General features: G+C 39.2%; 2 protein-coding genes across 3 annotated transcripts; one reads left to right on the top strand and one right to left on the bottom strand.

The window, feature by feature from the left end:
- Positions 1-146: 146 nt before the first annotated feature.
- Positions 147-8937, top strand: LOC126811418 (cytochrome P450 2H1). 2 transcript variants are annotated; one of them, XM_056098917.1, is made up of 4 exons: positions 147-611; positions 4275-4799; positions 5483-5743; positions 8281-8937. In XM_056098917.1, exons 1-4 carry the CDS (start codon positions 239-241, stop codon positions 8457-8459), a joined length of 1338 nt encoding a protein of 445 aa, XP_055954892.1. In that variant the 5' UTR covers positions 147-238; the 3' UTR covers positions 8460-8937. The 2 variants fall into 2 exon arrangements, with proteins under 2 accessions (XP_055954892.1, XP_050392980.2); XM_050537023.2 differs by having other exon boundaries at positions 148-611; positions 5483-5923; positions 8281-8936.
- A 2849-nt stretch (positions 8938-11786) lies between these two features.
- On the bottom strand, positions 11787-18835 carry LOC126811413 (cytochrome P450 2B19). The gene is made up of 4 exons (XM_056098856.1): positions 18329-18835; positions 15997-16521; positions 14556-14996; positions 11787-14366 (listed from the first exon to the last, which is right to left on the bottom strand). Exons 1-4 carry the CDS (start codon positions 18729-18731, stop codon positions 14185-14187), a joined length of 1551 nt encoding a protein of 516 aa, XP_055954831.1. The 5' UTR covers positions 18732-18835; the 3' UTR covers positions 11787-14184.
- Positions 18836-19047: the final 212 nt, after the last annotated feature.

Below are 19047 nucleotides of genomic sequence, written 5' to 3' on the forward strand. Positions count from 1 at the left end.
GGCCATTATTAAGTCATATTTCAATAAATGTCTATAATAAAGTTCATACAAAGACGTATACGTTATTTGACCTAGATATTGTGCAATGATTTAAATTGTTGAGTCATTCAATGTAACTCAGTAAATACACTAAACGTCAAGGACGGGTTATAACGTTACTGAATATATTGGGTTTTGTAGCTGACCCGGTTTTAACCATACCTTATTCATAAGCGTTACAAGTTGTGAGTGTTTAGTCATGGCTGGGTTTTTAAAACCATTTCAAGATACGTTACAAGGAATTAACATGAATTTGGGGACCGTTTTACTGGTGGGTGTTTGTATTGGAATATGGCTGCTATCGAGAAAACCTCGCGGAATCCCCCCAGGTCCAAGATTTACACTCCCCTTCGTAGGCGATTTGTTATTTTTAGAAGGAGGAGGAGATGTCCGAGTTGCTACAAGACAACTGAGGAAGAAATATGGAGATATATTTAGCGTTTATTTTGGACCGAAATTATTCATCTTCATCAATGGTTATGATTTGATTAAAGAAGCCTTAGTGAAAAGGGCCGACGAATTTACCAACAGACCGCCAATGTTTATCAATGATTTACTCTCAAAAAGAAAAGGTAAACATTTTGAATTGAATTTCATAACCAGGGTGATTTACCCTTGTCAGTGGTCCAGGACAGACGCTCTGGCAAGGACAGCAATTAACCGTTCGGATGGAACGAAAGTCCATTGGCGTGCACATAAAAGAACACTCGACATTTGGGCGTAGTGCTGCTGTCAGAGCACAATTTTCCAATACAACACTGTATGGCGCATGTCCATCTTCGATAAACCAGTCGGTGCAGAACAGTGGGAGGTTATTAAACGCAATTTAATTTGAATTTCATAAGTTTGGTAACGGGCTCTCGTATTATCTACGAGGTGAAATTGTGACAACCGCTCCAATAATAAAGAGCCATTATTAAAGCATACGTGCTGTAGTTTGCAAACAAATTGTTAAGTACCTCTCTGGTAATTTAATAATCACGACCCAGGCCCTTGTTAAACTATTCGTTCTTTGAATCGGTTCTGGATGATGACAACTTTGGTTTAAAAGCCTATAATACTTTTAATATTGTAAGCATATAAAGTACGAAAACTCCGTGAAATTAAACGACTCCTTAAAGCTAACTTGTGTTGAGAAAATCCTGGTCATAGCTCGGCTGCACTCAGCCTGGACGGCTCCGCCAGTCCTGAGCATGCTAACCACAGGTCTTCTGGCCTGGACGCGAGATCGGCGCGGTCGCCATTCCAACCAACTTACATGACCCCTGGTTCTAGCCTTAACCCAAGGCGCCCATAGCCTGCCCACTGAATAATCTCCTCTTGATTCCTGCTTATACCCTTTCTAGACAAAGGATGATCAAAGAGATTATGCAGCTGGCTATATTGCAACATATACCAGATTAAACATTCAATACAGATTTCTTTACAATACAAAGGACATTACATAATACAGGCCAGAAGTAACTAATGACTTCCACGAGGTTGTTCGCCGTATCAAGCCAGTGCCAATTTCGACCACCTATGGGTCATAACATGATAAGGATGTTTTAATCAATTTCATGAATTGGAGGTGTTAAATAACATTTGCATGCAATAAATTCCATTTGTTTTATAACACCCACCCCTGTCAACATTAATTTATCGATATATAAGGATTGTCTGAGGTAGCTGATTGTTTGTAGTACTATGTAGTACTATGAGTAGCTGGTTAGATGTGGAAAGACAGCAGCAAAACTCCCCACGTCCAACATGTGACGCATAATCTCTTCGGCTACACAGCCTTGTGATGGTTTAGTAGTTGTAATTCTCTTCTTTGGATTCCTTTTCACGTTGTGTATTTTCTTCTTTTAAGACGTTTATCTTCCAGGAATAACAATGCATCAGTTCGCTTCTACTTTTTATATCAAGCTGGATAACATGGCTACAATGCATAATATATTACACTAATTTGCAGATCAAGTTTACTGCCAACATCATATGGCTCACCTACAAATCATTGGGGTCTACTCCATCTCAGCTGGTGTCTCTTGAACCTCGGCGGTTTCTTCCGAATTTAGCACCTGTCTAACACTGAGGAATCTTCATGATGTCTAAAATCTATAGGACCTAAACCACTCTTATAACATTGACAGTGTCCTCGAGACAGCTCTGTCAATTATTTAATTGGACAAATAGTACGTAATTAATTATGATGATTGGTTACTAAGCCAAATGATGCAATAGAAATTTTCCAACACAAGTGATAAACATGATATTCTATGTTCACCTAAAATCATCTCTGTTTTGATTTTATAAATCTTTTTTATGACTCAACCACTCAAACATTTTAACATGAGTACGTGAGATATGACTTCTCTACAATGTTGTGATTTCGATCTTCATAAGGGGACAACTCAACAGCACGTCATTTTAACCCGACAATACGACTTTAGTTCGCGACATTTTTATTGTGATGTCGAATGAAAATGTCGTATTGTCGGGTTAAAATGTCGTGATGTCGGGTTGTCGGCCACGCTCCTTTCAAAACTGCAAACGAATTATTGAAATTAAATTGAACCGTGTGTTAGTCCCGTAATGCCATGGTCTGTGTTGAATGGACGTTAAACCCCATTTCTCTCTATATAGGATAATAAACACTGATTTTAGTGTTGGTCAAGTAAGTTCCCCAAGCTCCTATGTACACATTGGCGTGCACGGGCGTTCACAAAAATAACCCATCAAAGTTGAAATTCTATTAAGAAATGTCAATGCCCATAGAAAGTAGGAAATTTAAAAGAAATGAAATGGGGTTAACGTCCTACTGTTCTGCCCCGACAGGGCTAATGAAGACAGGCATACGCTATGCAGTGTACTATGAGGGACACTGCCCAGATAGCGGCGCTATGGCCTACTCTTATATTGTCAGGGGGGTCTTTTACGTGTACGCCATTATGTACATGAGACCTAGGTCTGCCTTACTATCCGAACGACTATCCGTTATCCCTTGGCAGGCTATTGTGAAAGTCTTGAATTTACGCAGTTTTTGTGATTTAGTCCCATAATGTCCCTTTAACGAACTATACAATCTCATGCTGTTCTTTATTCTATGTCCACTGGGTGGTCCACTGCGGCTTACCTGTTATTGAGTAAATGTGATACGCTCGGGAGCCCAATGATACTGGTTAACAATGCAAGAGTCCACGAAGACCTTAAATCCTTATATATAAAAATATGGCTAAATTCGATAGAAGCATAATTTCAATTTGAAAATTTGTCAATTTCATGCGACCAAAAATGCTAATAATTCATCAAATTAATCGTGCTTTTCAATTCGTTTTGCTTGTTTCGTTTTATTTTTACCGGACTCAATTTTACTTAAAAGCTTACAACCTTTATCATTGGCTTTTAATACTAAAGTAACACTGTATGAAATGAGGTTTAACGTCTTACTTTTCTGAAGACGGAAATGAAATGAAACGCCCTACTGAGCTAATGAAGACGGGCATACGCCATGCGGTGTGCCATGAGGGAAATTTTGTCCGGAAAGCGGCGCTATGGCCTACGCTTATTTCGAATTCCAACTGTTAAGGGTTCTTTTACGTACACGCCAATGTGTACTCGGGACCTTAGTTTTTTGTTCGATTCGAACGACTATACATTGTTACTTGCCAGCCCCTCCGTCCTACACCATTGATAAGTGGGAACCACCCCGGAAATTCCGATGAACTTTCTCGGGCAACGCAGGGATCGAACACAAGACCTCTGGGATAGCGAGTCAACGTCCTACCTACTGAGCCACCGTGGCTCCGACTTCTGAAGTTAAGCATTAGACTATTAAATGGGTTCGTCCGTTTGCAGAATGATCAAACTTGGTGTAGGTTACTATTATATGTGAATGCTTTGACTGAGTTCAATGATGAGTAATTTATGTTAAGTAGAGATTAAGCGAGAGTGCTGACCCAATACCTTGACTAAGGTCGATAACAGACATTTTCCGCTCAGGTTAAGCATATCTTTAAGAAATTTGATTAGTCGAGACTTTGGGGTTCGATTCTAATTGAGTGCGACTTGCGAACCCGTGTGTATAGTTTTATTACATTAGTACCGTGACTAAAATCGTTCATGATCATTTTGTACTTTGTGCAATCAATTAGTATGTGTCATCTATATTTAATTTGAGATTTGTAGATGGGGCATCAGCCTCAATGTTAGATTGTTTGTTTAAAATTTGTAAATGCCAGATTTGTGTTTTTCAGGTATTGTATTTTCTTCGGGTCAGCTGTGGAAAGAACAAAGAAAATTTGCTCTGGAAACATTAAGAGAATTTGGTTTCGGGAGAACAGTACTCGAGGACAAAATATTGGAAGAAATTGGTTATTATGTTGAAGTCATTGGAAAACATAATGGTAAAGCGTTTAATATCCAACGATTGACCCAAACTTCTGTTTCCAACGTCATTTCATCTATAGTTTATGGTCAAAGATTTGATTATGGTGATCCGGTATTTATAGATTTTGTAGAGAGAGTGGACGAGAATTTTGCTGTGGCGGGGTCTTCAAGTTTACTAAATTTCTTACCGGTGCTCCGATTCTTACCTGGTGATTTTTTCAAATTTAAGAGAACGATTCGTAATAATCAAACACAAGAGATGAATTTAATTGAACCTTCTGTTAATGATCATCTGAAGAATTATGACGAGAACAACACCAATGATTTTATCAGCAGCTATATTAAAGAAATGAAACGCGTAGAAAAATCAGGCGAGGAATCCACCATAGATAGTAAGTAAAGGCACAATCACATAATATCACTCTTTATCTGTTGGGCAATTTGCATATCTAACAGTCCTTGGCGTATATTTACAAATAAACCTTGACATTGGGTTCTGAAGTACAAACGTTCACCCCATTTATCTGTGGAATAGTGACATTTATCATACCTTCTCTTTCTAAAAACAACGGATAAGATTCGCTTAGCAATCATTCCAATCAGTCTAAAAAATATCGTAACTCATCAACAAAATTATGTAAAAGCAACACCGGATAGTCGGAAAAGGTGCAGCCAGGAAAACTTTGAAACGTAAATGCATGCAGCTTTTAATGGTCTTAATTGCACCAATTGTCATGTCAAGTTCTTAAAGACCTTCTTTTTATACGCCCACATTTCAGTTATTTCTGCGTCAAAAGTTTTAAACTGAGTTTGTTTTCTTTCAAATTTGTTGTGAAGCATTATGGTCATTGAGGAAACCCATTGTCATCGTTCCACGATCTTTCATTCAGTAGTTTAGAACTATAAGAGAATGAAGCCGATTGTTGTCGTTTTTTTCATCGCGACACATTACGATTCTTGAAGACATAAAGGATCCTTAGCGAATTTGGTCAATATCCAAGTTTTTGTTTCGGACAAGTTAAGGGCGGGTCACATGAAATAAAATAAAACATATAATTTAATCTTCTATTTTCAGAGGATAATTTAATCAAATCAATCGGAGATCTGTTTGTAGCTGGTACAGAAACAACATCAACAACTATTCTATGGACGATTCTCTACTTACTTCATAATCCAAGCGTACAAGCCAAATGTTATAAAGAGATTCAAGATGTCGTTGGTTCAGGTCGTCTACCCTCTATGAAAGACAGGTCATCTATGCCGTATACCCAAGCTGTTCTGCTGGAAGTTTTGAGAATTGCTAACATCGCTATAGTTGGGCTTCCACACACTGTTGGTAAGGATGTTATATTTCATGGTTATGTTATTCCAAAGCACACAGTGGTGTTTGGAAATATCGACTCGGTATTGGCAGATGACGGAGTATGGGGTGACGCCGGCGTTTTTCGACCTGAACGATTCCTTGATGAAAATGGACAACTTGTAAAAAGAGAAGAATTCATTCCCTTTTCTCTAGGTATGACGACACTCTTTTATATATATACTATTCAAAAAAAGTAGGGGATATTTGATTTTGGGGGCATAATACTAAAATATGCAAATGACTACGAAAAAAGTCACTATAGAACCTAACAGAAGAAACATTTCCAGTTACATGTGACGCCCAAACGCACCAATAGCTACCGCATGGAATACAGGTGATGCTTGGGATCATCATGGGGGTCCAACCCAAGATTTGCACGACTCTGACTTTGAATGTTACAGTCATTGTGGCATTGAATTCCAGGGTGGAAACATCAGTTTAATCGTTTTAGTGACCAGAAAACAAATTTTGATATGCGTCGGCTTACCCAAAATGAGAGGTTACGTGCCCTTGGCATGCTACAGATCGGCACAACACAGGCGGTTGTGGCGCGGACGATGAATGTTTCTCAGTCTGTCATAAGCAGGCTATGGTCCAGATACCGTGATACACAATCTGTACAGGACAGACCACGCTCAGGTCGACCAAGGGCGACAACTCAAGCCCAGGATCGATTTATCCGTACCTTGGCCTTGAGAAATCGTGTCGTCACAGCAAATCAGATCAGCGCTCGTCTTCAAACAGACACTGGTGTGAGAGTGAGTGGCCAGACGATTCGGAATCGACTGCATAGGGGTCACCTTCGCGCCCGACGTCCTCGCGTGATCCCTTGTTTGAGAGATCATCACATTCAGGCAAGACGTCGTTGGTGTAGGGATCGTCAACACTGGGATAATCGACGCTGGAGCAATGTGATGTTTTCAGATGAGTCAAGGTTCACTGTTGATTTTTTGGACAGACGTAGGAGGGTGTGGCGTCGTCGAAACGAGCGCTTCCAAGACGTTAACGTCATCAGACATGATCGATTTGGGGGTGGTTCTGTTATGGTGTGGGGAGGCATCACTGTTGCTGGAAGAACGGCTTTACATGTTGTTGCAGGGCGTGTTACAGGCCAGTAATACCGGGACAACATCTTGGCAGTCCATGTTGTGCCGTTCGCACGACGTCATGGCCGCCGTTTCATCTTCCAGGATGACAACGCAAGATGTCACAGGGCCAGGATCGTTACAGGTTACCTCCAACAACAGAACATCACCACATTACCTTGGCCAGCACTGAGTCCCGACCTTTCCCCCATCGAGCATGTCTGGGACATGCTTGGACAGAGGTTACGTCAACGTCAACAACGTCCTGCCAATGTCCAAGAACTTGCTGCTGCGTTGCAACAGGAATGGGACAATCTGGACCAAAATGACCTTAGACGTCTCATTAGGAGTATGCCACGTCGAATCAATGCTTGTTTGGCAAACAGAGGAGGATTTACCCGTTACTGACTTGGTTGTGATGCTGTGGTAACTTTGCTGTTTGACCCCTGGTATCATTTTACCCTTATAATGGTCAGTCTGTGCCTTACTTAGTCTAACGATCATTTGGAATAAATCGATGAATGTGAACTTCATTTCATTTTGTCATTTGTTTCTTCGTCAGTTTCATTAGGTGACTTTAATAACACTTAAAAATCAAATATCCCCTACTTTTTTTAAATAGTATATATACCAGTTTCTAGTCATATTTTTGTAACTAAAATACAGATATGTCACAATTCGGGCACTGGATATTCCTTTTTATCTTTTGTTTTGAAAATAATAATACACTTTTATTTACGTCAATATTTACAAGCACATGTTACGTACATTTATGGGGGGGGGGTGGATGGCTGAATACTTAGCGTGCGCGCTGTATCATAAAGCTGTCATTGAGTCGACTGGCGTGGTTTCGAATCCCCGGTTGTACGTGACAAGGAGTAGGGTCGCCTGTCCAACCTCGTGGATTTTCTCCGGGTCCTCCGGTTTCCTCCCACTGCTAAAGACCCCTACGCGCAAGCGAATTATGTAAATAAAATTAAACCATATGTTAGTCCCGAAATGACCTAGTTTGTGTTGAGTGGACGTTAAATCCCATTTCTCTTTCTCTCACGTACATTTATATCTTAAAATTAAAATAGACTGTCTGTTCTGTATACACGGTTAATCACAAGGGTTCCTACTATAAACGGATCTAGGTATGTATACAGTATGGCATCGGTATGGAGGAAGTCTGTTATGTATTTATTTATGTATACATTTATTTATTTATGTATAATTCCGGAGACATCTCAATCTGGATATTCCTACTATATGTCCAAATATCATGTGTATGGCACATTCCTCAGTAAAAGTTGACCTAAAATTATAGATCTCGTCGTTAGAAATAGTTTCCAGGTAAGAACAATTATGTAGTTAAGAGTTTATTGCCCTATCCAATCGACAATCGCATTTCTTTATACAAGAAGATACTTTACTATATTTCAGGAAGAAGAATCTGCCTTGGAGAATCTTTGGCTAAAATGGAGTTATTTTTATTCATGACAACCTTGATACAAAGATTTGAATTCAAACCAGTAGATCCTAATAATTTACCGACTTTAAAGGGTATTCTGGGACTCGCACATTCTCCTACCCAATACGAAGTGAGAGCCTTACCGCGATGAGCGGCTGCACTGAAAATATAACTTGAGATATTGTGAGAAATTTGAAAGTTACAATTTCATATTTTCTAAGAAAGTCAAAACATAATTATTTCTATGTCTTTTGCTCAATAGGTTGTCAACTCACTATTATACGATCATAGGTGTCATTCTCACACTTAAAACTCATTTACACCGGAAATAATAACACAATTACCTCACAATTACCTCCCTTGTTTTCTATTCTCCACCATGGAGTAGCTATCTTCAAACGTTTGAATTTGAAGATGAACATGATATTTTTGCCAATTTCTCAACTGGCAATAGTGAATTATAGGATTAATAGGATTATTCTTTAACAAGGTCGGACTGTTTATAGATACCATCTATTTTAAGGCTTTATTTTAATAAATTTTAAAAATATAACTTAAAAATATGAAATTGCAACTTTAATGCATGGCAATGTCTGGTTTATGCAATAAAGAGCTCCTTTTGTCTGTGAAATACATGAATATATGATACAAAAATAATCATCGAATCCTGATTATTATCTATAATATTTCTTCTCGGTGGTCAGTGACTTGCCAAGGACAATGCGATGCTTTCCTGGGTCGTTTGCATGCGTTGCGCCAATGTTTTCGTTTTCACGTCTGTCAATGTTTTAGTAGACAGCAAGGGATGATATAGCTCTTTTGAGACTCGTGTGATGTCATTCTTTTGCGCCAAGCACTGTGTTGGAATGGTAATGGTTACCTCACCGCCACATATCCTTCAGAACTGTTAATAATCTGAACGGCCAGTGGTACCAAAGAGGGGTCCTAGACAGCGTGGCAGTGCCACAGGAGGTCATAGCTAGTCTACCTTGGCCACCCAGTAACCATGACCTGAATCCAATTGAGCATATCTAGGACATTCTTGCGGCGTAAAATCCATCAGAGCGGTCCACCAGTGCAGAATGCTGACGATGTGGATCAGGCACTACACCAGTCAATGATGAGCAGAGTTCAACAGGATATCCAGACTGTTGGCGGCTACATCAGGTATCGACTTTCTTCAATGGTTTGACGGCTCTATGGACAAATTGAACATGAAATGATTTTATCTGTAGGATTTCATACTGACTTTCCTGTACCGGCCATAGTTGTTTGGACATTAAATCCGTTTCCTTGGGACAGTTCAAGAAGATAGAATACCTTCCAGAACGTAAAATAGCCCACCTCTAGCAGCCATACAAAGTACAGTAGATAAGTCGCTGAATGGCGGCCTGTGTCATTCTTATCCACCCTCGTTGCATTACTGTTTCCAGTTGACGGAGAATATGCAGTTAATGCACTCTAGGAGTTATGAAGCCCAATAATTCCCCACAGACGCTGGACGGGTGAGATATAACAATGGGGACTGGCCACTTGAGCAATGCCAGTTTGTGTTTATTTAAGAAGTCCATGGATATACGTCCTGTGATGCGGTGAAAACGATTCACACAAAACGATCCGCTTCAGGCGTCGTACAATACGTTCACAGTTATTCAGCCATAGCACATTGCAAGGTTAGAGACGCATTATGTAAGATTTAGATAGAGGTGACAATTCTGACTATAAAGTTTAAAAATAGCTAACGAAAAATGCATATATTGGATATATCAAATTACTTTATTCTGAGCAAAATTATGAATTTAACGAAGATATATGGCAGATCCTTTTTAATCCACTTAGTATCCAAGTCATGGGCTTTCCATGTGAATACATGTCTAAATAATAACTTATATAACATTTGAGGTCAGAATAAAGGGCCGACAATAGGAGAATTAGCTTTCACATAATGCATCTTTAAGCTGATATCTATAGACAAATGACGTATAATACACACGTGCATTACACTCATGGTGTACATGATACGCATAATATCCAATGTTAGATGCACTTTTGTTGGTTGTGCTGTTTTACGTGGTTGCTCATGCAAATAATGACTAATACGTTAACAATATTTTCACGTTTGCTATGCACAGTATGCAGTATTTTCGTAAGGGGGCGGTGGGGTGCATGCCATTGACGGGGTACGCGCTATCGATAGAGAGAGGGGGGGGGGATAGTTAAGGCGTGCGTGTTGCATTATAAAGTATGTCATTGAGTCAAGTGGCGTTGCTTCGTGTAGTGTCGCCTGTCCAACCTCGTTGGTTTTCTCCGAGTCTTCTGGTTTCTTAATATAATCATAAAATGTTCACGATTGAAATCAGTCACCCAATAGACACCTTCACCAAGTTTGAACATTCTACCTGAATTAGAAGGAGCGTTATTTTCAAAGTCTCAACCACAAAATTGAAGTATCTGCTTAGCCTAAGCAGAAAATGTCCATACCGAAGTTAGTCGATGTATTGATGTAATGAAACTATACACAAAATTTCAACACTCTCACTCAATTAGAAGCAAAGTCTTGACCAATCAAATTGCTTATCGCTCTGCTTACCCTAAACAGAACATGCTCATTATCGAACTTAGTCAAGGTATTGATGTAATGAAACTATACACTCTGTTTGATCACTCTCACTTAATTAGAACCAAAGTTATCGTCTTCCAAAGCATCAACCAATAAAATTGCTTATCTCTGCATAGCCTAAGCAGAAAATGTCCATCTTCAAACTTCATCAAGGCATTCGCCGAATAAACATTCTACCTCAATTAGAAGGAGAGTTACTGTGTGCCAAAAAGCGTGACGGACAGACGGACTGACCCATTTTAATAGTCAGCTGCTTTCTTCAAAAGGCGGGGGGGGGGGGGGCAATAAAGAATACCAGATTTATAAATAAGTTTTGGCCCACATGAAACATTTTACGCACACAGTATCGACATATCATGTGAAAAAGACATGAAATGGAAATAAAATATCGTTATCTGCGGCATAGCTTCATTATACGGAAGCGTTTTCAGAATAGGGGGTCACGGTGGTTAAGTGGGCAAGACGCTGGCTCGATAGCCTGGAGGTCGGGTGTACGATCCCTGCATTGGCCGATAAAGGTCATCCAGATTTTTCGGCGTGGTTCCCCCTTGTCAGTGACGCATGACGGAGGGTCTGACAAGGACAGTTGTCTAGTCGTTCGGATGGGACGAAAAACCAAGGTCCCGTTGGCGTGCATGTAAAAGATCCCTTGGCAGTTGGAATTCGATATAAGACTAGGCCGTAGTGGCTGTATGGCGTATGCCCGTCTTCATTAGCCCAGTTCAGAGCAGAACAGTAGGACTTAAACTCCATTTCATTTCGTTTTTAGAATAAGATATACCCCATCCCGCCCCAGTCCCCCACTCAAGTATCTACAAACTATACATATATATTTTTCTTTTTACCAAATGACATATAGTTTGTTTGATTCATTTATTTTCTGCATGCTGCAAACATGGCTTTGAATGTCAATATTATGATGAAAAGGTTTGTTTGCTTAGGGAGGCGAAAAACTAATAACAGCCCAAATGTGAGTCTTTGAGATAGATGCAATCATAACAAGACACTTTGAAACTGTTTACATAATGAAATTATTCACTATTTTTAAACAAAGATGTGTTCGTGCTATTCAGCTCAATTCATATTGTGTTTTAACACAACCACGTGTTTAAAAAGTACATGTTTTTTTTTATAAACATACAGTGATGGACAGGAATCTGATGAAGTAGAGAGAAAGAAAGAGAAAGAGAAATGGGATTTAACGTCCACTCGATACAAACTAGGTCATTTCGGAACTAACATATGGTTTAATTTTATTTCAATAATTCGCTTGCGCGTAGGGTTCATTAGCAGTGGGAGGAAATCGGTGGACCCGGAGAAAACCCACGAGGTTGAACAGGAGGCTCTACTCCTTGTCACGTACAACCGGGGATTTGAAACCACGCCAGCTGACTCAATGACAGGCCTTATGATACAGCGCGCGCGTGCCAACCATTCGGCCATCCATCCCCCTCCCCCCTGATGAAGTAGAAGTCTGCGTCTTATTTGGTTGATTAAGTTGGAACATAAACAAATATCAAATGCGATATTGTTAGACGGATACATACTTGAGTTGCATATAAAACTTATTATTTTGGAACAATCGATGGCGTGAGCATGTATCGCCGTATTTTATTTGAGTTATTTGGCTGCCTTGTGTATTAAATCTATGGGGCCCGTCAGTAAGGACAGGACTAGGCCCGCTAAACGGAAAGTCGTGGGCTCTTTTTTTGTGATTTTTTCAGCGTGGTGCAGGATGTACGCCATGGCGTTGCTGTGCATGTAAAAGAACACAGAGATCATTGCTACGAAAGAAACACAGAGATCATTGCTACGAAAGAAAAACAGAAAAAATCCGTGCATACCATGTTTTATAAGGTGTAAAATGAATATAAACAAGGGAATGTACGGACTATTTCTATTTTGATCGTGTTCTCTTATATGACATTCAATTACTTTATTGAATTGTCAGGTATCCTCTTACAGTCCCATATAGCAACTTTTGGTCTTGGAAGGAATTATTAGTGAGCAGAAATTCGGCCGTGTATCTGTTATCACTCGTCACATCAGTCAGTTATATAGAGGGATTACTCGTGTTTTCCTTTGGCGTTCGTCACTTCCGATTCAGGAAACCTGTATTACTCAGCTATCGTAGCAATGATCTCTGTGTTAAAATTATATTTGGAATGTGTTTAACCAGCTCTATAACATATGTGATAATGACTGGCACCAATATGGTCCTTTAACATAAATACACATTCTTGTTAACACTAGACTTATCCCTAACATACACAAATTTCTTTTAACATAGACATTCAATTATTAGAAATACATGTTCTTAATAATACTAGACATATCTAATCTACAAGAATTATCAAGAGTTATTGTAAACAAGTTTAAATTAATATTGTACTTATCTCTATAATTAAAGAAGCATTATTCATGTAATAGCAATACACATTCAGCTAATGCAGACTTATCTCTAATCTCGAAGCGGAAATTATACATACTTTTCAAAAAAAAGTAGGGGATATTCAGAAACAATACAAAACTGCGGAAATGCACTGCTGTTTTTATTAGAGGTAACCAGTGTATGTTAATAACAGGCCAGTCGCGTACACATGAATATAAACAGTTCATATGGGCGGCTTATCTGAAGGCCCCATTTCACTCGCAAAGAGACACACCGTCAAAAGTGACAATAGACGGTTTTGATCTTTGTCTTAATAATGAGTAATTGCTCCACCAATCCTTAGACATTCAGCAATTCGTCGAGGCATGCTCCTAATCAACCGTCCAATCACGATTTGGGGCAATCTGGCCCATTCCCCTTGCAGTGACACGGCCAATTCTTGCAGTGTTGTCGGTTGACGTCGACGAACACGTGTCCCGATCAAATTAAACGTAACACACTAAAGCAAAGATACGCTAAGAAGTAAATCTTATACAAGAGCCGATAGGAATGCTAACATGGATACATAAACCAGCCCGCGGCAGTTTTCATCAACCCTTCCTTGAAGTGTCAAATTTGACAATGAACCCCTCCCACGTGCATGGCGCTATTGCGTGTCGCATGTGCAGCTCAGTGGTTCTGTTGTGGCGATAAGTTCTTCATCTGTGAACATACTCTCAAAGCATGTCAACTGTCCATGACTATTTATCATATCACAACCTGCGTAGGTATTTGCATGTCAATATCCCCTACCTTTTTTGAATAGTACATATCATGAAATATAAGATGAATGAAATTGTCTCGATTTATTTTAAGATTAGAGTTTTAACATCTAGGTACAGCTCTAACGTCGTATTTGGTTGGAGCATGCGTGATTCCAAAAACACCCTTTAATGTTGGTAAATTATCAGGTTCTACTGGTTTAAATTCAAATCTTTGTATCAAGGTTGTCATAAATAAAAATAATTCCATTTTAGCCAAGGATTCTCCAAGACATACTCTTCTTCCTGAAAAATAGATTATGATAGGTCAAATCTACATTAAAGGGGATTTTCCCTCGAGGCATACGTTTTTTGACAATACAAATATGGTAACAACGAACGTCCATTTCGTATCTTCAATGTCATGCTCTGAAAAGTAAAAAATGTATCAATTCGAACAACAATTGCGGAATGAAGAGGGAGATAAGACTTTACCTATAGAGAAGGGAATAAACTCTTCTTGTTTCTTGACCTTTCCCAATGAATCTATAAATCGTTCGGGACGAAACACGCCAGCATCACCCCAAATTTTATCATCTGACAGAACGGAATCTAGGTTTGGTAGAATGATGGCATCTTTAGGTATGACGTAACCGTGAAAAATCGTGTCTTCACTAACAGTGTGGGGAACGCCATTTACGGCGATGTTGGCTTTTCTTAAAACCTCTAATAACACCGCTTCATTATATGGCATAGAAGGTTTATCTTTCATAGAAGGTAGGCGACCTGAACCAACGACATCTTGAATCTCTTTGTAACACCTTGCTTGTATGTTTGGATTATGAAGCAGGTAGAGAATCGTCCATAGAATAGTTGTTGATGTTGTTTCTGTGCCAGCTACAAACAGATCTCCGATTGATTTGATTAAATTATTCTCTGAAAATAGAAGGTTCAACTTATACATTTTATTTTCGTTGAAATTTGGGCATCTGGAGGTGTGACCTTTAACGGCATCTATACTGAGTTTAATCAAAAAGAGAGGACACTTTAAAACCAAATGTGGGTCGGTGGTTAAGGTACTGGTCTGACATGGAACAGTGCCTAGTCGTTCGGATGAGACAAAAAGACGAGTTCCTTCCTGTCAACACGTTGGCATGTACGTAGAACAATTTGAACTAACGAATAGGCCGTAGCGTAGCTACAATTTTTAGCCGTGATAATTCTTATCTACGGCTGCAATTGATACACTATTCGAGGCTTTGAGAATGTGAAATTAGGTTCAATTGCAAAATTGTCAACATATATCTTCACAGTTTGCATGGAAATAAGTAATTATGTTACAAAACTTACTCAAAGGAAGACCTTAGGACGGTCCACTACTGTGGCTGGAGCAAGATGGAAGACATCGGTAGTGGAACCATTTCTAGCCAAAGCGATGCTGCCCGAGAACAAGTACCCCCACAGTTTACTCTATGACGTATGTTCGTCCTCATTAGTCCGATTGGTTCAGGAAAATAGGACGTTAAACCCAATTTCATTTCATATCATTTAAAACCAAATTGGGATTTTGGGATGAATAGAATTTTACGACATGGGTGTTTTGTCCCATGCGTAACTGTGACCAATCAAATAATTCCAGCAGGTCGTCAAATCCTTGACCAGTAAGGAGGTGTCAATAGAGTACAACCACAATTAAACTTTGACCAGGCAAGAACCGCAATCCCCAATCCGTCTCGTAATTTAACACCCAAGAGCTCAAGGACGTGCTCTTTCAATCTTGTCCCATAATGTAACATCCCGGAGCTCAAGAATACATTCTTTCAGTCTTGTCACGAAACCGGAGTTCTCAATATCACAAGAATAGTAGAGATATTCATGGCAAGCCTCACAGTTCTAGTCTTAACTTACCAACTGTCCAGTTTAATTCTCAACTTACCGTCCAGGTTCGACTGCTCTCCAGTTTCCTCGGCCCGTTTCATCGCTTTTATATAGCTGCCAATATAATCATCAGTATGGTGAGGATCAAAGTTCCTCTTGTGTTCAGCTATTGATGGTCGAATTATGTCATCCTCGGCAAAAGCAACATTAGCAAGTGTTCTTTTGAACTTAAAAAAGTCTCCGGGTAAAAATCTAATAACGGGCAAAAAGTTTATAAGCCCGGTATTTCCTAGATTGTTAAAATTTTCTTCCACTCTTTCCAGAAATTCGTTAAATAACGGATCGTCGTATTCAAATCTTTGTCCATAAACTAACGAGGAAATGATATTCGAGATGGCGGACTGGGTTGATCGGAACATATCGAACTGTCTGCCATTATGTTTTCTAATAACTTCAATGAAAACTTCAATTTCTTCATGAATTTTGTCTTCAAGTATCGTTCTTCCAAAACCAAATTCTCTTAAAGTTTCTAGAGCAAATTTTCTTTGATCTTTCCACAGTTGACCAGATGATGACACTATTCCTTAAAACAGAATGTGAAAATGAATACATGTAAATTAAAAAAAAGTATGACAGAACTATGAACCAGTTGTTTAATTTATCGGCAATATAGCCAGGAACATCATCGCAGCCACCTTGCAATTATGACGTCTTTTAAAAAAAATCGGTATGATGTGGAATCCGAGGCAAACCAAGGTTCATTCCGAATTCCGATCGTACTCAACAAGGATAACCAAGTGTATAGAACCAGTTCCTGTTTAAAAAAGCGACAGCATTCCCCATTCATATTATTTCGATATATTGTTGACAATTGAACAATAAGTATTGCGAGATAAATATGTATTGGAAATACTAGTAAGTTCAACTAGTGAAACTCTCAAGGCGCTGCCCCCCCCCCCCGCCCCAAGGGCCCAAAACATCACCGCATCCCCACTCTGAAATCTACATAAAAGAAACCAGCTCGTTCTTAAGTACCGTACTCGCCTTCCCGGACACACGTGAATGATGACTGAACAGGTGTGTATAACCGATCGGCATTTAATACACATTTACCAACGATTTTTAACAATGTTTCCATAAATCTCAAATATATATTGATAAATAATCCCCTCTGTAAGGCAAAAAAGAAAGGTTTTAAAACCGAAAGTGATGTAGTTGGTTCAACACGCTCACCGGTCTCTATAGTAAGCATACAGATGTGGTATAAATTTGCTGCTGTATTTTGTTCAGGCGTCGTCGTTTGGATAAGAAACAGATCATAGGGACTGATTATTTGGATATTATAAATATGGAATTATGGGTATTTTTTTTTTAAAACCTTTAATACACAAATCCAACGCGTACAGTCACTCATACTGAACAATACGTTGTGGACCAATTCACGCCACACGGCTAATTATTTACATCGCGTGGTTAATTGACACCCGGCAAGTGAGCGATATTTCGTCTGCTTGAATGTTTTTGTGCGTGCTGAGTCTGCTAAAACAGTGTATTTATTTCTACGGACTTGTGGCACATATATATACAAATAATTATATAAATTTCCAAAGTATGTCAACGTCAGAGCGTATCGGAATATAAGTGTAAAAAGATATCGCTTCTCTGGGTCTACGTAATGCCGTATAGTGTCGAGTCCATCCATTCTCTAGAGGAAATGGAAGAAAAAAATCGGGAAAGTCGTTCACGTCTACATTATGTGCCAAAATGCACTATATTATATGTCTCACGTTTGGTCTGTTTATGTTGAAAAACACTGTCAGTAAGCACAAAAACATCGAAGCAGACGAAATACATGCCACTTGCAAGTTGTCAAACAAACCACGTGATGTAAACAATTAACCATGTGGCGTGAATTGGGCCACAGCGTATTGTCCAGTATACGTGAATTTACGTGACAGCTTTGTGTACTAAACGTTAAAAAAAACCCCATAAATTCGTGCTTATAATATCACAATAAACAGCCCATTTGATCAGATTTGTGGCCAAAGGACGACGGGTGAACAAAATACAACAGTAAACTTATGCCAAATCTGTATGCTTACATATACAGACCAGTGAGCGTGTTGACCCAACTACGACTTACTACGTCACGATCGTTTTAATAAAAATTAATTTCTCGGTTACAAAAACATTTTCGCTTGTTTTACAGAGGGTATTATATATGAATATATATTTAAGATTTATGGAAACCTTGTTGAAAATGGTTGGTCTTCCCCTTTAAGACAACCATTGTTATGTTTTTTGGGGGGTTCATTTAAGATTAGAGTTGCACAGCGGCTTTACGCCGCTTCTCAAAGTTAAAGGGTGATAACTCCATATATCAATCTTACCTCGTCGCTTACCAATCATCTCGCTTACAAATAAAGTCGGTCGATCAGAAAACAAATCTCCATTTTTCACCAAGGCTTCTTTTATTTTATCATAACCATTTAAAACTATGACTAATCTGGGCCCAAAATACATACTAAATATATCACCATATTTCTTTCTCATTCTTCTCAAGATGACGTTAATGTCACCTTTGCCGAGAAACAACAGATCTCCTATTAAAGGTAACGTGAACTTTGGACCCGGGGGGATCCCTCGGGGTTTTCTCATCAGCCACCATATTCCAATACAAACACCAAATACTAAACCACTCCTCACGTTAACATTATCCTTACAGAACTGTTTGAAATCTTCTAATGTATAGTCTCCTATAGAGCTTTGTAGTTTTGTTATTATCCCAGCCATGATTCGACTTTACCGATTGTCCGACTTTATCCACACAGTTGTAAATAAAAGCCCAGCTTTCTGTACAGACTCGAGCTACACCCGATCACGTGACAAGTAGTTAGCTAAATATCTCCCGAATGATTGTGTTGTGTCGGTAAACCAACGGATTCCCGTTGCAAGGCTTAAATATCCACTTGTGGGTTGTGGAAGTGACAGTAGAAGAAAAACAGGGGAGTGTTGGGTGAAATATTTTTATTATGCAAGCAACCATATCTATATATTGATATGGATGGACTATTCGGCCTCTGAGCAAGGTCCGTGCGCAAGATATTTT

The sequence above is a fragment of the Patella vulgata genome, chromosome 2 (genome assembly GCF_932274485.2).
Source record: "Patella vulgata chromosome 2, xgPatVulg1.2, whole genome shotgun sequence".
Taxonomy (NCBI): domain Eukaryota; kingdom Metazoa; phylum Mollusca; class Gastropoda; family Patellidae; genus Patella; species Patella vulgata.